General features: G+C 44.3%; 1 protein-coding gene across 2 annotated transcripts in view; it reads right to left on the bottom strand.

The window, feature by feature from the left end:
• The window catches only part of ZBED1 (zinc finger BED-type containing 1), a 426,627-nt gene that overhangs the window by 189,360 nt on the left and 216,177 nt on the right, over positions 1-21,090 (bottom strand). For both annotated transcript variants that reach the window (XM_073565949.1, XM_073565948.1), the window contains one exon: positions 2,112-2,213. In XM_073565949.1, coding sequence (XP_073422050.1) covers positions 2,112-2,213 — 102 coding nt within the window. The remainder of the gene's footprint in view (positions 1-2,111; positions 2,214-21,090) is intronic.

Here is a 21,090-nt window from a genome sequence, read left to right on the forward strand (position 1 = left end):
CCACCTAGCTCCAATCTGTGGCATGTGGGAGAGTCATAAGAGCCAAATTGAAACCTATTATTTTTTCAGCCACATGAAACATCAAAATTGTATTAAGCCTTGTGGCATGATTATGTGATGCCTCCTGTTTGTCGAATTCTTGAACCTTGGTTTATCACTCCAGCAGATCGCAGCTCAGGTAAGCCAACATGTGACCACTGTTCGGTGTTTCATGCACATTGGCTGGGAGAACAACAATAAAGTGCGATGACAGAAACAGGTGCAAAAAGGTCTGCTGAAATAAGAAAACCGGTGTGTAGTGGCTGAACTGAAGGTGAGTTCTCCTTCAATGGAAGTCTTCAAACAGAGGCTGGACAGACATCTGACTGGGATGATTTAGCGAATCCTGCTTTGAGCAGGGGGTTGGACCAGATGGCCCAGGAGGTCCCTTCCAACTCTACGATTCTATGATTCTATGAACTGCAAGTGAACTTGGACGTCTCACACCAAGCCTCAGGGGTCAAACCAAGTTTACACAAACCACCAAACGGTGTTTGCACAATATTAGCTTGCTAGTCAGATGTCCAGCTACCAGTCTTCCATCAACCTCATGCCACTGCTCTCAAAAGTTATCATGGTGCAGAGCAATGTGACAGGAGGCTGGAACGGAGATTTTTCCTCTTCAGCGATGAGTCCTGCGCTTGTCTTGGACACCATTAGAGATGAGTGGTTCATTTCATGGAACTCTGGTCCAGCATCCAGGTCAGCAGTTCCTGGCTGCTAGATGGGAGTCTCACGAATCTCTTAACTACCGATGTTATTAGTGCACCATTTAATTTGTTAGGGCTGGCAAGATGCACAGATGACGTCACACCAGTCATGGCTAAATGACAAGCCACGACGGGGACACAGGAAGGTGATTAGCTGAACACCCATCTAGCCACCAGGTACCATTGACTTGGAGGCTGGACCAGAGGCCCGCAAATCAATCCACTCATCTCTAGACATAATTACAGTCCGAAATTGGTCTGGTGACCACATGAGCAACATCATGAAAAGAAAAGGCCTTCATAAGGGAATGTTACCCTGGTCCTATTCCTGGGATAATGCTGTGGGGTGGCATAATTTATGGTAGGTGAACCTTTATAGTCCTCATTCTAGGTGCACTAAGCATTCGGAGTTACATTGATTTGTTTGTGGAACCAGTGGTATGGCCATTTCTCCGACGTGTCCTAGGAGACATTTGTCTACTTGGTAACGATAGGCCACATGTTGCTCATATTGGTTTGAGCAGGTTGTGTGGCCAAAATATGCTAGCATGGCCTGCAGCCTCTCCAGACTTGTCTCCAGTCAAGCACTTTTGCGATGTCACTGGTTGGTAATTGCAAAGTTAACTGCCAGCAGTGGATCTTGATAATTTACCCAAGAACTTTCAACGTGACAGAATATTCTTCTGACAACCATCTATAACCTCTTTGGTAGCAGCCAATGTGTGTAAGTACGTGTATATATGTGTGAAGCACACATACTGAATAAAAGTAGAGGTTTTGAAAATTTTGTTTCCATTTTTCTATAATTTGCATATTATGAACAGGTCTATCGGTCCTGTGATTTTCATAATTCCACGACATTTCCTTGCTGCAATTTCAACGTTGAGAAGTGTTGAAAAAACAAATAAATGGCTCATACTATTTCTGGAGATCGCTGTATGCTTGATATCAGAATGCGTCTAATGAAGATATGGCCTGCATAAATGACATTAACTCTTTTATTTGTATTTTCATCAAGGTACTGCCTATGGCTTGTGGAACAGAAGAAATTTCCTTTTTCTTGTCTCCGTTCATCAGCAACCTATTTCCCATGAAAAACCTCCATCTCTAGCACAGCAAACGAGATTCAAGTTCAGAAAGCATTGAATCCTAATTGACATCCTGACAAAGTATCTTGTACTAAATAGCAGGTTACAATGTGTCACCTAGTGACAATTATAGTAAATAGGATTACTAATCTAAATGTTCTGCTACAAGTTTACAACACCTGTGGTATAACACATTACAACTTAATCCATAAGGCAATCATTCATGATTACAAAACAATCCAGAAATAAATGGTAAGATGAAGCAATGACTCACCGTTATTAACCAGGAGATGGAGGTCCAGTTTTTTTGCTTTGAAATTCTGTACACAATTCCGTATGGACTTCATGGAAGCCAGATCACAGAATAAAAATTCCACTGAGAAGGGAGAAAATACATTTATAAATACATTTATAAAGGCTTCCGAGAAGCAGTGAAGTTTCTGTTCCATTTTACGATACAGCCAAAAAATTAATCATAGACTTTTGGCTAATGAAAAAAGAAAAAGCCGTGCTAATATACATCCTATTTTTGAGAACAAGCAATTCAGTTTGGAGAAAGCACTGTGTATCTAGATATCCACAAAAATACAATAGGTTGTGCTACTGCATTACTGGGAAATAACTCTTATTCATACATAGAAGAAAAGGCTATTTTGTGGAATGACCATGATATACAGTATATACAGTTAGGTCTCTACTCAGCTGTGGTTAAGGTAGGCACAGGAAGTGGTTACAGTTAAGTGTCCAGGCTGGTTTATTAAAACTTCATAAACCGCTCAGCATAACCAAACAAAAAGACTGTCTTTCCTGGCACAGAGTGAAAACAGAAAGTCAATAGTCCATACAGTAGTGCGGGCTCACCCACTGAGGTTAGTGAACTGCTCTTGAGTCTATAGCAAACACAAGCAATACTGGAGGTCTACACACCTCCAGACACTGACTGAGACAACTGGTCTCCTTTTAACTATGATCTGTGAGCAGCCAGCCCCACCCATCTTTTTGACTGCTCATAAGCCCGGCTCTGGTACTCCCTATTATATCTCTCAGCACTATACGTTCCAGAGCCTGCTTTCCCGGGCTTACATCCCCAAGGTTACCAATCTCTATGATCCATGTCTTCCCTCAAGGACCTGTCCGGTGGACATCTTACAGTATTATATATTGGGAGGTTTTGTGGCAACATCAAACCTGAATGGGCTGGCATGTCCAGGCCCTAACCTATGTTGCGGAAACAAGTTGGACTTTTGATATTTTAGGCTGTTTTTTTTTCTGCTGCAAGTGTGAATAAAACACTGCCTTGGAATAAAAACCTGCGTGTGCCTCTTTACTGCGTCTCTACCATTGCCTACCAGAGCGAATCCCCGCATATTTATATTTAGTATGCTAGCAAGACTTGTGCCTTTTAACCAATGAAGATTTAAAGGGGTTCTTATTTTTCAGAAAAATGAAAGACTGCTGATGTTCCCTGTGACGCTGATGTCTTGTAGACAACCTATAAGTGTGCTTAGCAGCTCGTAAGAGAGAATTCCGTCCACCCCGGCAGAACTGCTGAGCTTATTGATTAGCTGCCACCATGTTGAAGTGACACCAGCGTCACAACCGATGGCAGATACCGGTAGCATTTGTAGAGACTTGCCAGTGGACATGGGGAAGGGAGTATTGCAGGGTTTGTTTCTTTACAGTAACATTAATTTACTAAAAAGGGAACATCCTGTTTATATACAAATAGTGATTAACAATGAGAATATGGTACTCCTTAAAAGTGAAGAAAAAATCCAGCATGTTATATGGCAGCGAGAGCTGAGAAAATTATTGCTTATTAATATGGGAAAAGATAAAATTTACCTTGCAATTTAAAAATCATTTAAACTCCTGCTTTTGCTGTACATAGGATTCCAATGGGCGGTTGTACTCACTTATTGACTGTTATCTCTGTAGGCAGACCTATACAAGGAAGGGTAAGAAGAAAAAGGTTGGCAGTGTAGGGAAGGTGGACTGACGTATGGACCTGTCTGCAGTAGGAAGGCAAAGGTATAGTGTATTGTAGGTGGATTGTTATAGTGAAACATGGGAAACAGCTGGAGATAAAGAGAAAGAGTGTAATATTGGAGTTTGACCACAAGAGGGCAGTGGAGAGTTGTGAGGATAGGACTAAACAGCAGCCATTGGCTAAAGAAACTGTCAAGTCATGGGGGCGGGGTTACCAGAAGAAGGATATAAAAGAGGGAGAGAAGGTTCTGGAAGGGTCAGTCAGCGAGAGGAGCACAGGAGACAGGAAGATCTGCTGAGGAGAAAAGACAGGAAAGAAGCTCCGGAGGGGACTGACAGCTGAGACGGTCCAAACAACAGAAGCCGCAGACAGAGACAGCCTGTGGGTACCACAAGGTGGACGGATTCGGACTGGTGAAGCGCTGCAATAGATATGCCTAGGGCAGCTGCAGTGAAAGATCCGCGGGGGTCGTCACACGGAAGTCAGAAGGAAGTGAATGTACCCGGGCCTGTGTGCGGAGAGTGTAAACTGCTGTCGTGTGTTGCTGTGGTCGTCGTGACGACGGTTAATAAAGAAGACCTGTTGGACATGATCCTGTCTCTGTCTCGAGTCTGTCTGCGGCAAGAAGCGGACCACCCCCCCCTGTCGGTTACCCTACCTACAGCACTCACCAGGAGTGTCAGGACGACGGCTATTTCACGCTCCTGACCCGTAGAAGCGCAGGAGCGCAAAACGGCCATCGTCCTCGCACTCCACTCCCCCTCGTCCTGCTGAACATGTTTTAAGCCTCGCAATAAACATTGGATTATAACTGGTGAGTGCCAACCTTTTTCTTCTTACTCTGTGTGGATTGACAATGCTGTCATTTTCTGGTTGAAAATCCCAGAACCAGGGTATGTGTTCCTACAGCGTTCATCCGTTCATTTGGAAGTGCAATGTGTAAGTAGGTGCAGCGGTGGTGCTTGTCATTTCTTTTTCTTTTTAGTGGACTATACAAGGAAGGCTCTCAGTTGCCAATAAGATCCACCCACGGAAGTCCAAGGTCTAGAGTGAGCAGGAATTTAAATTAACACATGGCATGCAATCAAGGATCTTTTACCACAAAATTATATATCAAGATTGGAATGTATGTTAAGCATAACAGGCTCACTATTATCCTTAAGGCTGTGTGCCCACATAAGCATTTTTTTCGCATTTTTTGCGTGTTTGTTCCATGCAAAAACGCTTAAAAAATGCATACATTAAGCATCCCATTCTTATAAAGCATTCTGCAATTTTTGTGCACATGATGCTTTTTTTCAGCAAAAAAATGCATCGCGGTAAAAACGCAGCATGTTCATTAATTTTGCGGAAAAAAAACGCATTTCCAACTAAAATCTATGAGAATGTGGATGCTCCGGAAAAAAAACGCATAAAAAAAGCACAAAAAACGCGAAAAAAATGCAAAAAAAATGCGTTTTTCCTGGGAAGGAGTCTGGTTTTTGTCAGGAATTTTCTGCCTATCTGGGGACATAGCCTTAAGGTAACCTGACTGCTGCTACATGCTGCCATATCCATGGGTGCATGTTTCAGATGCTGGCTGCATAATTTCAGCCATATACCGTATATTTAACTAACTCTGAAATGCTGCAGTGTTTCAGAGAAGAAGCCTGGTGCAGAGTATCCCAATACAACGTGGTGCAGAGTACCCTAACAGAGCCTGGTGCAGAGTATCCCAATACAACGTGGTGCAGAGTACCCTAACAGAGCCTGGTGCAGAGTATCCTAATACAGCCTGGTGCAGAGTACCTGTACAGAGCTAAATGCAAAGTACACAAAAAGAGCTTGGTGCAGAGTACCCTAACAGAGCTTGATGCAGAGTACCGCAATACAGCCTGGCGCAGAGTACCCAAACAGAGCCAGGTTCAGAGTACACGAACAGAGACTGGTGCAGAGTACCCTAAACGATCCTTGTTTAGAGTACCTGAACAGAGCCTGGTGCAGAGTACCCAAACAGAGCTTGCTGCAGAGTGCCCTAAATACAGCCTGGTACAGAATATTCAAACAGAGCCTGGTGCAGCCCCAAGTCATGCTGCAGTCACTTCTGCTTTTTGATGACTCTGCTGGGAATTCACCTGGCCCTGCCCCACAAGTGGAAGAGATTGCGTACACTGAAGACCAACCACTTGCTTGTTTGAGTATGAGTACGTGGGAAGGTTAGTGCACACGGTCAGAGGACCACCACAGCACATCTCTGATGATGATGATACATATGTGCCATCTGCTGCGACATTCTGCAGTGTACAGACCGGCAAGGTGGGCAGGGGTGAGGAGCGGGTGGAAGAAGATGAGGGGATGATGAAGTCCTTGATCCCACATGGAGTGACCTGCACAGTTCGGAGAAAGAGAAGGTGGTCACGCCACCAAAGCTGCACAGCAAAAGAGGGAGCAGGGTACAACAGCACAGCAGCCAGCACCTAGATAGTACATCCGCTGCTACTGCCCTCCACGCTGACGAACTGGACACGCCAAAGCCAGCTAAAAGGAGCTCTCTGGCGTGGCATTCCTTCAGGCAATGTGCTGATGACAAGAGATAGGTAGTTTGCATGCTGTGCCATCAGAGCCTGAAGCAAGGCATAAATGTTTTGAACCTGAGCATCATCTGCATTATGACGCATCTGATTTCAAAGCACGGGCTTCAGTGGAATACACACCTAAAAAACCTGGAAAGATCTGAGGCTCATCTTGCTCTTTCTTCTGCTGCAGGTTTGACCTCTTCCTCTCACTCTCGAGCAACAGGGCCACAGAGATGTGACAGCACCACCATCATCACCAGTGTCACCGAGCTTAGCTTCACCATCCCATGGAAGCGTTCAGCTGTCCATCACCCAAACACTGAAGACAAAAAGAAAATACTCCACTACTCACACCTGAGCCCTGGTCCTAAATGACAGAATTTCAAAATTTATAGCCTTTGAAATGCTACCATTCCGACTGGTGGGGACGGACAGTTTAAAAAAAACTGATGGCGGTGGCTGTTCCAAAATACGCGCTTCCCAGCCGACACTACTTTTCCAGTTGGGCCATCCATGCCCTGCATAAACATGCTGAAAACAAAATCAGGTGTACACTGGTAGAGACTTTACATCTCCCTAACTGCTCACTGGGTAAATGTAGTGGGGGCTGGACTAGAGGCAGAAGGTGTTCTGGCTCATGTCCTATCACCACTGGGGATTGCTGGACGTTTCTCTGTCCATGTTGCCTCCTCATCCTACACCACTTGATCCACCACCTCCTTATCCAGTCAGCATAACACCTGCACCACTAACTTCAGCACAGCTAGGCTGTTCTGAAACTCATTTGTTTGGAGGAAAGATCCCACACCGCACAAGAGCTGTGGATGGGGATCAAACAACAGAAGGATGAATGGTTGGTGCCACTCAACCTCAAGCCCCGCCTGGTGGTGTGCGATGACAGAAATCTTGTAGCAGCTCCGGGCCTAGGAGATTTGACACACATCCCTTGTCTGGCGCATGTGATGAATTTGGTGGTGCAGAGGTTCCTTAAAGATTAGCCACATAAGTGAGAGCTGCTGTTGAAATTGAGGGCTGTCTGTGTGTGCTTTCAGTGTTCTTACCCTGCAGTGTCAGTTCTACCTTCCCACTCACATCCTCATGTGCGATGTACCAACAAGGTTGAACTCAACCTTGCATATGCTGGAGACGCTGTGCGAGCAGCAGCAGGCAATAGTGGAGTTTCAGTTGCAGCATGCATTGGTGAGTTGCTCTTTGGAAAACCACCACTTCACGACCAATGTCTGTGCCTCAATGTGGGATGTGTGTGCTGTGTTGCGCTGCTTCGAATACTCCATCAACATGGCCAGCGCTGATGACGCCTTCATCAGTGTTACTATGCCACTTCTATGCCTCCTTGAATAAACACTTCAGGCGATGATGGATGAAGTAGTGGCACAGGAGAAAAAGGAGGGGGAACAGAGACCATTCGCACCATCATCAGGCCAGTCGTCCACACATGGTTCGAAGGATGGGTTTCTGTACCAACAGCTGCCAGGTACACGACTATCCAGCCAGGGGACAATTTTGGAGGATGAAGTTCACAGCATGGTGGCACTCAAAGCAACTCATGGACATCACTGGAGTGTGGCTGGGGGAATACAGAGGACACAGATGATACATCTCCCACTGATGACATCTTATCATTCCCTGTCGGTAGCCTGGCACAAATGATCCAATACGGGGGCGGCACGGTGGCTCAGTGGTGAGCACTGCAGCCTTACAGCGCTGGAGTCCTGGGTTCAAATCCCACCAAGGACAACATCTGCAAGGTGTTTGTGTGTCCTCCTCGTGTTTGCGTGGGTTTCCTCCGGTTTCCTCCCACACTCCAAAGACATACCATCCTTACTTCCATCACTGGAGTCCCATCAGCGACAGTGTCAATAATGTCTGTAAAGTACTGTGGAATTACTGGTGCTATATAAATGAGTAAAATAAATAAATAAATGACAATGTACCATCCTTACTTCCATCACTGGAGCTGGACCGGAAAATGTGGAAATACAAGTGCACACTGGTAGACGCACTACTGATGGCGTTTCCACCTCCTCTACAATGGAATGACGAGGAGGAGGAGAGTTGCCAACGCAGCTGGGGCACCAACACCACCTTGAAAGGGAGGGGGTTAGCCTGGCCAAAATGTGGAAAAACTTCCTCAGCATGCGACAACATTCAGCACCACCAACTGATATGGGTCCACATTAGCATGCAACAACATGGCAGAAAAATACAGTATGTGCCTACAGGTCTCCATGTACTGAGTGATGGGTTTACCCCATTTAACTGCTTTAGCAAATTGTACATAGTTTATAACTTGGAGGTGCTGCAGAAAGTGGACTGTCGGGACTTTGGCTTAGCACGGCAGGGGGTGTGATCACAGACCCATCTCAGAAGACAGGTGCATCTGATTGTCAACAGCCAACGTGGGAAAGCTCACATTCATTATCATGAACCAGGTGTGGATCCCACAGGACTTGTCCATATTTTTGGCTGACTAGAAGTATACCAGCTCCACCCAGCCATTTGTTCTATTTGCCACTCAAAAAACAACAAAAAAAAAAGAAAAAAGAAAATAAAAAAACAAAAACAGTGTTGGCTACCTCCTCCGCCTCTTCCACCTACTACACATCCACCTCCTCCTCAACCTCTTGCTCCATTTGGACTTCCGCCTCCTGATTCAAGTTTTTTTCAATTTTTTTTAGCACATGTTATTTTGTCATTTCCCTAAACAAAAAAACACACAAAAATAGTGTTGGATCCCTCCTCCTCATCCACCTACACTGCCGCGTCCACCTCCACTGCGTCCTCAACCTCCTCCTTCACTTGGACCTCCGCCTCCCAGTTTAAGATTTTATTTTTTATTCTATGTTGTTTTAAGTAATTTCCTTATCCACATTTATTTGCAGGGAAATTGTCCTGCTCTTACCCCCTTTTGCAGATCTCTACCTCTTAGTACCACTATCTTACAGCACAAAAGTTTGGGTCCCCATTGGGCTTTATGGAGTTAAGGGTGAAGCTCTGGTGCCCGACCAAAGTTTGGACTACTGTTTGACCAAACCCAAAGAACCTGAACATCCACGGTTCCACTCATCTCTACAGCCAAGCAAAGTGCTCCACACAACACATTACTACAATATACTAAGTTTTGGGTTGATAAGTGTACATCACACAGATCTACAGTTGTGGCCAAAAGTATTGACACCCCTGCAATTTTGTCAGATAATACTCAGCTTCTTCCTGAAAATGATTGCAAACACAAATTCTTTGGTATTATTATCTTCATTTAATTTGTCTTAAATGAAAAAACACAAAAGAGAATGAAGCAAAAAGCAAAACATTGATCATTTCACACAAAACTCCAAAAATAGGCCAGACAAAAGTATTGGCACCCTCAGCCTAATACTTGGTTGCACAACCTTTAGCCAAAATAACTGCGACCAACCGCTTCCGGTAACCATCAATGAGTTTCTTACAATGCTCTGCTGGAATTTTAGACCATTCTTCTTTGGCAAACTGCTCCAGGTCCCTGATATTAGAAGGGTGCCTTCTCCAAACTGCCATTTTTAGATCTCTCCACAGGTGTTCTATGGGATTCAGGTCTGAACTCATTGCTGGCCACCTTAGAAGTCTCCAGTGCTTTCTCTCAAACCATTTTCTAGTGCTTTTTGAAGTGTGTTTTGGGTCATTGTCCTGCTGGAAGACCCATGACCTCTGAGGGAGACCCAGATTTCTCACACTGGGCCCTACATTATGCTCCAAAATTTGTTGGTAGTGTTCAGACTTCATAATGCCATGCACACGGTCAAGCAGTCCAGTGCCAGAGGCAGCAAAGCAACCCCAAAACATCAGGGAACCTCCGCCATGTTTGACTGGAGGGACCGTGTTTTTTTTCTTTGAATGCCTCTTTTTTTCTCCTGTAATCTCTATGCTGATGCCTTTGCCCATAAAGCTCTAATTTTGTCTCATCTGACCAGAGAATATTCTTCCAAAACGTTTTAGGCTTTTTCAGGTAAGTTTTGGCAAACTCCAGCCTGGCTTTATTATGTCTCGGGGTAAGAAGTGGGGTCTTCCTGGGTCTCCTACCATACAGTCCCTTTTCATTCAGACGCCGACGGATAGTACAGGTTCACACTGTTGTACCCTCGGACTGCAGGGCAGCTTGAACTTGTTTGGATGTTGGTCGAGGTTCTTTATCCAACAGCCGCACAATCTTGCGTTGAAATCTCTTGTCAATTTTTCTTTTCCGTCCACATCTAGGGAGGTTAGCCACAGTGCCATGGGCTTTAAACTTCTTGATGACACTGCGCACGGTAGACACAGGAACATTCAGGTCTTTGGAGATGGACTTGTAGCCTTGAGATTGCTCATGCTTCCTCACAATTTGGTTTCTCAAGTCCTCAGACAGTTCTTTGGTCTTCGTTCTTTTCTCCATGCTCAATGTGGTACACACAAGGACACAGGACAGAGGTTGAGTCAACTTTAATCCATGTCAACTGGCTGCAAGTGTGATTTAGTTATTGCCAACACCTGTTAGGTGCCACAGGTAAGTTACAGGTGCTGTTAGTTACACAAATTAGAGAAGCATCACATGATTTTTCGAACAGTGCCAATACTTTTGTCCACCCTCTTTTTTATGTTGGGTGTGGAATTATATCCAATTTGGCTTTAGGACAATTCTTTTTGTGTTGTTTCATTTACGACAAATTAAATGAAGATAATAATACCAAAGAATTTGTGTGTGCAATCATTTTCAGGAAGAAACTGAGTATTATCTGACAAAATTGCAGGGGTTTCAATACTTTTGGCCACAATTGTATGGTTTAGTGCACCAAGTTTTTAAGCTTCAGAACAAAATAAAACAAAACAAGTTTTATACTAAGAAAAATATTCCATTTTTTATTGATTATAAAACACCAAGATATTCCAGAGAGCTGCGCAAAGATGGTTATCACTCATATTATTAGCATTTGATTTTACCTTATCTAAACCTCACACTAAGGACATGACACAGGAAGTCAAGAAACCTAGCTTTGTTTTAAATCTCTATAATCTGAGAGGAAAACTAGCAGGATGCATCCGGTGGGGACTGTGGGAGAGGGGAAGCTCCCACACACACAATATTAAGTCACTAAAATTTGAGGAGATATGAGAAGAGAAATATACAAAAAATTAGATAATACAAAATTTTATTCTAAAAGCAAGAACTTTTTAAAAGAGGACCTCTAGCCAGGTCGAAAGTGGATAGTTGTTGCTCTTATTTTATTACTGCTGCTTCCTGTAATATTCAGGCTTCTTTGTTTTTTGTGCTTTTTTTTAATAAAGGGTGCGGTGATTCCTTGGGGGTGTATGTCTCAGCTGTTCTACATTTTACATTATATTTACACACGCCCCCTGAAGAAGTGTGGACGAAATGCGCGTCTGGGTGGAGGGACGCGGCATGGACCCTGCATCATAACGTGTAGGTGGTTTTCTTAGGGTTTTTTTTACCCATGAATATTTTGTTGTAGAAGCCAAACTTTTAGGATTTATATCCACTAATTGTATCAGTTCTGGGGCATTGGGGACACATACCCTTGGTGTTTCTTAAAGGAAAACTATGAAATAATCCCATTGCCTGTTTTGAGCTTGCCTGAATTCACTTAATATGTTTTTATATTGCACATGCACTTTAATTTAGATATTTTTGTGAATATAAACTGGCAATATTATTTATAATGAACTGTTTACATATTTCTGGCAATTGGTGTATAATAGAGTCCTTAGCTACAAAATGTCCCTCGCATTTTGAGGCATCTTTTTAATAGTTAACAAATTTGAATGTTATTATGATTAAAATAAAGATTGTCTATAATTTTCCATTATTTTTCTTTTGTTGTTTTTTTCCGATTACCCTATTTCGCTCCTTAATCGGGGTGTTTAGGGATTTCAGTCGGGTTGATATTTATTGATAAACACATTATTATTTGGATCATTTTTTATCGATTCTATTATATTTACATTATACTGGTGGTTTATTTGATGCCCGCAAAGAGCACTTTGGGTTGAAACATCTCGGACAGCAATCCTAAGTGTGGTTTTGGGTGGTACATCCATGCCACACAGATATACTCCACAACTGCATCAATGAATGTCTAGGTATACAATTGTAACAACCTGAATATGTAATCTGTAACAGTAATTGAAAGAGATGATTTATTTCCCCAATCATTAGTTACCTCTGTCAATACAATTATCAGGTTTAACAGTTTAACTTAATGTGTGACATTTTCATAATGGTGAAGGTGGTCAATGATACTAAAGACATTGTCAAGTCTGTTCACATCATTAATGCTTAAATGCCTCATATGAAGATGGCTTCAGAACCTTATTCAAAGACATTAGAGTTCAATTCAAGTTCAGATTGGATAGAAAAAATTATATGTAAAAGTCAAATCCTTATTCTTCCAAAAGAAAAATCTAAGTATATAAATTAAAATGACCTACCTCAAAGTCAGGCTGCATTAAATGAAATGCACACCTCACTGTCCTCCAGACATAAAAAATTAAATTACTGGCAAAGCTGTCTCCAGAATAGGCTGTCACTATGGAGAGGATTTTGAAATCATATCAGAACTATGATTTGAATTTAACGTTTCTCCTTGTGAAGACCACCAGCTGACGTAAGTAGACTTAGAGACCAGGCAATGCTCCATGGGATGATCTGCACTGTTGAGGGTCAAGAAACCCCAAATACTTGATTGCAGATAATTGTTTTTCTTCTAGAGCAGACTTTAGGTTGCCGTATATAATCGTGTACAAGCTGACCCAAATATAAGCCGAAGCACCTAATTTTACCACAAAAAAAATGGGAAAACTTATTGACTTGAGTATAAGCCTGTATAGATTGTCCCCTCATCCCCAACCTGGTATGCATGGCCCTCTCATCCCTATCCTGGTATTCATGGCCACCTCATACCTATCCTGGTCGGCATGGCTCCTCGTCCCTATTCTTGTATGTATGGGTGGCACGGTGTGGCTGGGTGGATACAGAGGACACAGACGATACATCTCCCACTGACGACATCTTGTCATTCCCCGTCAGTAGCCTTAGCACTGCAGCCTTGCAGCGATGGAGTCATCGGTTCAAATTCCACCAAGGACAACATCTGCAAGGAGTTTATATGTTCTCCCCGTGTTTGCGTGGGTTTTCTCTGGGTACTCCAGTTTTCTCCCACATTCTAAAGACATACTGATAGAGAATTTAGATTGTGAGCCTCATCGGGGACAGTGCCAATAATATCTGTAAAGTCCCAAAAATGTCTGTGGAATTAATGGCGCTATATAAATTAGTAAAAATAAAAAATAAAATAAATAAATATGCAAGGCCCCCTCATTCCTAGCCTGGTGTGCATGCCCCCCATCAGAAAAACATTTTTGTTTTGCAAATTCAGCGCGCCGATCTGGCATCAGTCAAACATCCCTTCAGCGGATATTAGCTACTCACAAATGGCACCCTTACAAAATCCAGCTGTTACAGCAGCTCAACGAGGATGACCCATAACGGCGCACTGAATTTGCAGAATTGGCAAAACAAAAATTGGAACAGGACCCTCAGTTTCTCAGTTTACACAGAACATTATGTTCAGTGAGGAGGCAAACTTTTTTGGGTGGGCCATTTATATGGATAGACCTAAATAACATGGGAATGGTGACAGTTTTCTTGCGTAGGGTGTCTTGCATTGAAATCTGCTGCAATGACCCGGGTTCTGCGTTCACCAGACATCAACACAATTTCTATCCACTCCTCACGTGTTAACCTCTGCAACATGTTAATAGCTGTAAACAAAGAGAAACTTGTAAATAACTCATGAAAGAATAAAGTTACGTTAAAACTAAGCACACCATTGTTTTTCTTGTGAAATTCTTAATAAGTTTGATGTGTCAAATGACCCCCTTCCCATTGGAAAAAATAAAGTTGGATCCAAAATGGCCGACATCAAAATGGCCGCCATGGTCACCACCCATCTTGAAAAGTTTTCCCCCTCCCATATGCTAATGTGCCACAAACAGGAAGTTGATATTACCAACCATTCCCATTTTATTTAGGTGTATGGTCTACCCTGTCTATCTATATATATATACACACACACTGCTCAAAAAAGTAAAGGGAACACTAAAATGCCACATCCTAGATATATCTGAATGAAATATTCCAGTTGCAAATGTTTATTCATTGCATAGTGGAATGTATTCAGAACAATAAAACAATTATCAATGTAAATCAAAATGAATATCCCATGGAGGTCTGGATTTGAAATGATGGAAGTGGAAAATCAAATTACAGGCGGATCCAATTTCAGTGGAAATGCCTCATGACAAGGAAAAGTTGCTCAGTGTTGTGTGTGGCCTCCACATGCCTGTGAGACCTCCCTACTGTACAACGCCTGGGCATGCTCCTGATGAGGCGGCGTATGGTCTCCTGAGCGATCTCCTCCCAGACCTGGACTAAAGCATCCGCCAGCTCCTGGACAGTCCGAGGTGCAACGTGACATTGGTGGATGCAGCGAGACATGATATCCCAGATGTGCTCAATCTGATTAAGGTATGGGGAACAGGCGGGCGAGTCCATAGCTTCAATGGCTTCATCTTGCAGGAACTGCTGACATAGTCCAGCCACATGAGATCTGGCATTGTCCTGCATTAGGAGGAACCCAGGGCCAACCGCACCAACATATGGTTTCACAAGGGGTCTGAGGATCTCACCTCGGTACCTAATGGCAGTCAGGCTACCTCTGGCGAGCACAAAGAGGGCTTCTTCACAGTTTGAGACCGTGAAGAAGGCTGCAGCTGTTACCGCCGAAACACGTAGTCTGTTCAGCATTATGTCTGCATCTTGATACTGAACTCTGGATTTTTTAAATTATCTGCAATAAAAATTCTTGGATTTTATTATACCACCTGAAGTTTCCGCTGCTGGACTTTTCTGCCTTGATTTCTACATTGTTGGACTTGTTCCCAGTCTTGGTCTGTGCAACACAGAGGAAACAGGTATTTACCATCCAGAGCTCAGAGGTTAGCTGGTCTAGGTGTTGTTTTGCTATGTATATATATATTTGAGTATATACGGTATCTCCTTAAACGTTCCCATACATATAAGACTAATGTCAGCTGCACCGCCGATATTGATGGGCTAGTCAACATTTTAATGTGTACGGTGGTGTTGGCCTTTTGATTGTTGGCAGAGGTGCCTGTCTGTGGCTTTCTCATAGAGAACACAAGAGCGCTTAGCCAAACTAGTACGACAGAAACAGCTGTCGGCCAGAAAAATCTGCCAAAGCATTGTTCGGATATTCGCCATCTAATGTTTATGGGTGCTTATTATCATGCTGTCAGGATTAAAGCCCCCGTTACACACTGCGATATCGCAAGCAATATCGCTGTAAAGTCACCGATGTTGTGACGTTGCAGCGATATTGCTATCGATATCGCTGTATGTGATACTTACCTCCGACCGGCTCCCCCGCTGGTTATCGCTGATCGCGCGAGAAGCTCCTGGACCATTCCTCGTCGGTCACTTCCTGCAGCGCTTCCTGTGGCGCCGACGAGCGACGCGTGGAGCCGGGCGAGAGGACGGGTAAGTAGCGATCCCCGTCCCCAGCGATGTCGCTGGTGAGATCTGCCTGTGTGGTAGCTCACTAGCGACCACCTAGCGATGCACCAGCGATCCTGACCGCGTCATGTCGCTAGTCGGGATCGCTGGTGCATCGCTAGGTGTAACGGTACCCTAAGGGACAGACAATGTCAAACTGCCTTCATTAGGTTGCACGACAGAGGTGGCATCCAGCAAGGCTATTATGGGAAACTAGATTATGGCCCGATGCTATCGCATCGGGAGGATGCGATAGCATCACACCTCTTGCCATGTTAACCCTCAACACACACACTCTTCAACACACACTCCTCTCACCTTTCACCATCTCCACTCACTCTTTCACTCCACATACGACCCCTTCTCTCACTCCGTCTCTCATACTCACGCCGTCATCGCCGCTGCTCCACGATCCCCGACATCTTCTTCCGCCGGCGCCATCCTGGATCCAGACTTTGTCCACGCCGGCGACATGTTCTTGCGGCGACGCCATCTTGAGTATCGTGAAATCCCGCGATAGTCAAGATAGCGTCGCCGGAAGAACATGTCGCCGGCGTGGACGACGTCGGGATCCAAAATGGCGTCGGCGAAATCTCGCGAGTTTTCGCCGACGCCATTTTGGATCCCGACGTCGTCCTCGCCGGCGACATGTTCTTGTGGCGACGCCATCTTGACTATCGCGGGATTTCGCCGATCCAAAATGGCGTCGCCGCAAGAACATGTCGCCGGTGTGGACGACATCGGGATCCAAAATGGCGTCGGCGTAATCTCGCGAGATTTCGCCGACGCCATCTTTTTGGATCCCGAGTCGTCCACGCCAGCGACATGTTCTTGCGGCGACGCCATCTTGAATCTCGCGGGATTTCACGAAATCCAAGATGGCGTCGCCGCAAGAACATGTCGGCGGCCTGGAGAACGTCTGGATCCAGGATCGCGGCGGCGGAGGAAGATGTCGGGGCAGCGACGATGACGGTGTGAGTATGAGAAACGGAGTGAGAGAAAGGAACGTATGTGGAGTGAAAGAGTGAGTGGACGTGAGTGGAGGTGAAAGGTGAGAGGAGTGTGTGTTGAGGCGGTGTGGTGTGTTGAGGGTTAACGTGCGTGTGTGTGTGGTGACGTCACCGGTTACAACTGGACGGAAGTTGTTACAACCGGAAGCTGGTTAGGGCATTTATTATTATAGATGATGAGGAAGAAGCCGTCTGTTGTTGGCGGTGATGGTGTGTAGAGGGCTTCTTCAGCCAATGTAATAGATTCTTGCGGCGACGCCATCTTGGATTTCGTGAAATCCCGCGATATTCAAGATAGCGTCGCCGCAACAACATGTCGCTGGCGTGGACGACATCGGGATCCAAAAAGATGGCGTCTGTGAAATCTCGCGAGATTACGCCGACGCCATTTTGGATCCCGATGTCGCCCACGCCAGCGACATATTCTTGCGGGACGCCATCTTGGATGTCGTGAAGTCCCGCGATATTCCAGATGGCGTCGCCGCAACAACATGTCGCTGGCATGGGCGACATCGGGATCCAAAATGGCGTCGGCGTAATCTCGCGAGATTTCGCCGACGCCATCTTTTTGGATCCCGATGTCGTACACGCCAGCGACATATTGTTGCGGCGACGCCATCTTGAATCTCGCGGGATTTCACGACATCCAAGATGGCGTCCCGCAAGAACATGTCGGCGGCCTGGAGAACGTCTGGATCCTGGATCGCGGCGGCGGAGGAAGATGTCGGGGCAGCGACGATGACGGTGTGAGTATGAGAAACGGAGTGAGAGAAAGGAACGTATGTGGAGTGAAAGAGTGAGTGGACATGAGTGGAGGTGAAAGGTGAGAGGAGTGTGTGTTGAGGCGGTGTGGTGTGTTGAGGGTTAATATGTGCGTGTGTGTGTGTGTGGTGACGTCACCGGTTACAACTGGACGGAAGTTGTTACAACCGGAAGCTGGTTAGGGCATTTATTATTATAGAAGATGATAACATCAGCAGTTTTTGTTACCAAAGCTCTAGGGTGAGAAGCATCAATAGGGTCCAAATGATTCCCATAACTTCAAGTAGTGACAGCATGAATATGAAGTGAGCCCTTAAGACTGACACGCTAGCCTAATAAAAAAGTGGCCGACTCTTTTTGCACTTAACACAAACTAAACTGTTAGAACTTGGCTCTTTACTGTATCCTATTCATGGTGAATGCATTAAGTTAAAGGGGTAATTCCTGAGATAAAAGACTTATCTGATGTTATGTATAATTGTGTCTTACTATTTAGAACAACAAAGCAGAAAAACACTGAACAGGGGTCTTCGTGCAACCTCTGTCCTATTAATCATAGCGATCTCACCGAGTGGATCTAATTCATCCATTAACTTCAATCTCACAAATAATATATTCTACTTTAACCTTGAAGCAGTCACCACCAACCGTGATAACGGCAGAAAAGGGTAACTCCCTCATCCCTCAATCAGCCCATTATTATGGTCTTGCAGCTTGCAAAGTGAATGTTGAAATACAACAACCACTGTGATGTCTTTTATAGGCTGAAAATGATATGCCCAACTATACACCAAGTAAATATGGAAGCCCATGTCCTTGACCATTTCCTTTAGGTTTTGCACCTTTACATTAATAAATAAGTAATAACAGTCATTATTTCACTTTATCTTCTAATTCATGCCCTTTTTTGTCGTCTTGGCCTGTTTTCTATGACTCCACATGCACGCAGCTCACATTTCACAAAGTACACCGTCTGCTGCCAAGCTCCAGGCAGACGAAGCAAATTTTGCACATCTTGCAAACCCCATTATCCTGGCATGTAACTCCATGCTATTAATGTAAAAATGGGCGCATTTATAAAAAAACAAAATTGCCCTGAGACATAAAACAACCTCTTGTCACTTCATGTGCCAAACTAATCTCTGCTGTCCTTTCCACTACATTATAGATGTCTTTAGAATTGCACAATACACTAAATTGTTTCCAGCTTTTCAATTAACTTTTTGACATTCTTCCGCACAAATAACACCCGAATGATATCACTTTTGGAAACCATGGCATTTATGCTTAATTGTGTGATATTTTTAGACCAGGTCCCCTGTATAGCGAGTCATTTATCTTCAATAACGCCAAAATAAATCACTGCCAAAGCAAGGTGGAAAGACAGCGTGTAGTGAAGTGCCCATGCCGCAGGTCGGGGTCACACTGAACCATCCATACTGTATACATAAATTCATTAGTGTCCGAAGTGACTGTTCGCGCTGCTACTGATTGGAGTCCCCATTGTTTTCACACAATATATCAGGCCTTAGTTTATCACGTGAATCATTTCATGTTCAGCCAAGCGTCTTATCGGCACAGTGAATGTGGGCGACGGAAATATTTTGTGATAACCTCAAAAGGAAGACAAAATGAATAATGGTAAGATTGAAAAAAAACAGACAATTCAGCTGCAGCCTGTTCTTTGGTATTATAGACACTTTAATCATAAGGTTACTGTAAAAAAATACCGAGGATACAGATATTCAGCTTCTACACAAAAGAGGTCAACAGAAGAGCCGGAGGTCACGTGCCGCTCATAGTCCTTGTAATGTCATAATATAGTCTCAGAAATGGATCTGGGTGACGGGACACAAACTTTCTAAATTTACAGTCATGGGTGTAACTACCAAATTAGCAAATGCCATGGGCCCTACAAAAGTGGGGAACCATCTGTACAGAGGACTAAGGTGCACTTAGTAATGATTAGGAACCATGGAGAATTTAATGACAACATTTTACTATGGGACCCCAATCCCATGCATTACATTTGCATGACATCTATTTTTTTTAATCCTATGCTTTTTCACTGTAGGTATGTGTTATTCCTGTAGTTTTACTGTGTGAATTATCCTTCTACTGTGACACTGCTGTGAACATTGTTAAGTCATTGTCTGTACTATCCTGTGTGGGAAGCCCACTGTACACATCATCTCACAATTTTGATATCACTTTGCACGTTAGCCCTATGCTGTGACATCACTGCACATATTAGCCCTGTACTGTTACATTACTTTGCACATTAACCCTGTGCTGTGACATCACTGCGCACATTAGCCCTGTGCTGTGACATTACTTTGCACATTAACCCAGTGCTGTGACATTATTTCGCACATTAGCCCTGAGCTGTAACATCACTGTGCACATTAGCTCCGTACTGTGACAACACTGTGCACATTAGCCTTGTGCTGTGACAACACTGTGCACATTAGCCTTGTGCTGTGACAATACTGTGCACATTAGCCCTGTGCTGTGACATTACTTTGCACATTAACCCAGTGCTGTGACATTATTTCGCACATTAGCCCTGAGCTGTAACATCACTGTGCACATTAGCTCCGTACTGTGACAACACTGTGCACATTAGCCTTGTGCTGTGACAACACTGTGCACATTAGCCTTGTGCTGTGACAACACTGTGCACATTAGCCCTGTGCTGTGACATCACTGTGCACATTAGCCCTGTGCTGTGACATTACTGCGCACATTAGCCCGGTGCTGTGACATTACTGCGCACATTAGCCCTGAGCTGTAACATCACTGTGCACATTAGCCCTGTGCTGTGACATCACTGTATACATTAGCCATGTGCTGTGACATCACTGTGCACATTAGCCCTGTGCTGTGACATCACTGTGCACATTAGCCATGTGCTGTGACATTACTTTGCACATTAACCCAGTGCTGTGACATTATTTCGCACATTAGCCCTGTGCTGTGACATCACTGCACACATTAGCCCTGTGCTGTGACATCACTGTGCACATTAGCCTTGTGTTGTGACATCCCTGGGCACATTAGCCCTGTGCTGTGAAATTACTTTGCACATTAACCCAGTGCTGTGACATTATTTCGCACATTAGCCCTGAGCTGTAACATCACTGTGCACATTAGCCTTGTGCTGTGACAATACTGTGCACATTAGCCCTGTGCTGTGACATCACTGCGCACATTAGCCCTGTGCTGTGACATTACTTTGCACATTAACCCAGTGCTGTGATATTACTTTGCACATTAGCCCTGTGCTGTGACATCACTGCGCACATTAGCCC

Source organism: Dendrobates tinctorius, unplaced genomic scaffold (assembly GCF_039654945.1).
Source record: "Dendrobates tinctorius isolate UK_male_01 unplaced genomic scaffold, ASM3965494v1 ptg000016l, whole genome shotgun sequence".
Lineage (NCBI taxonomy): Eukaryota > Metazoa > Chordata > Amphibia > Anura > Dendrobatidae > Dendrobates > Dendrobates tinctorius.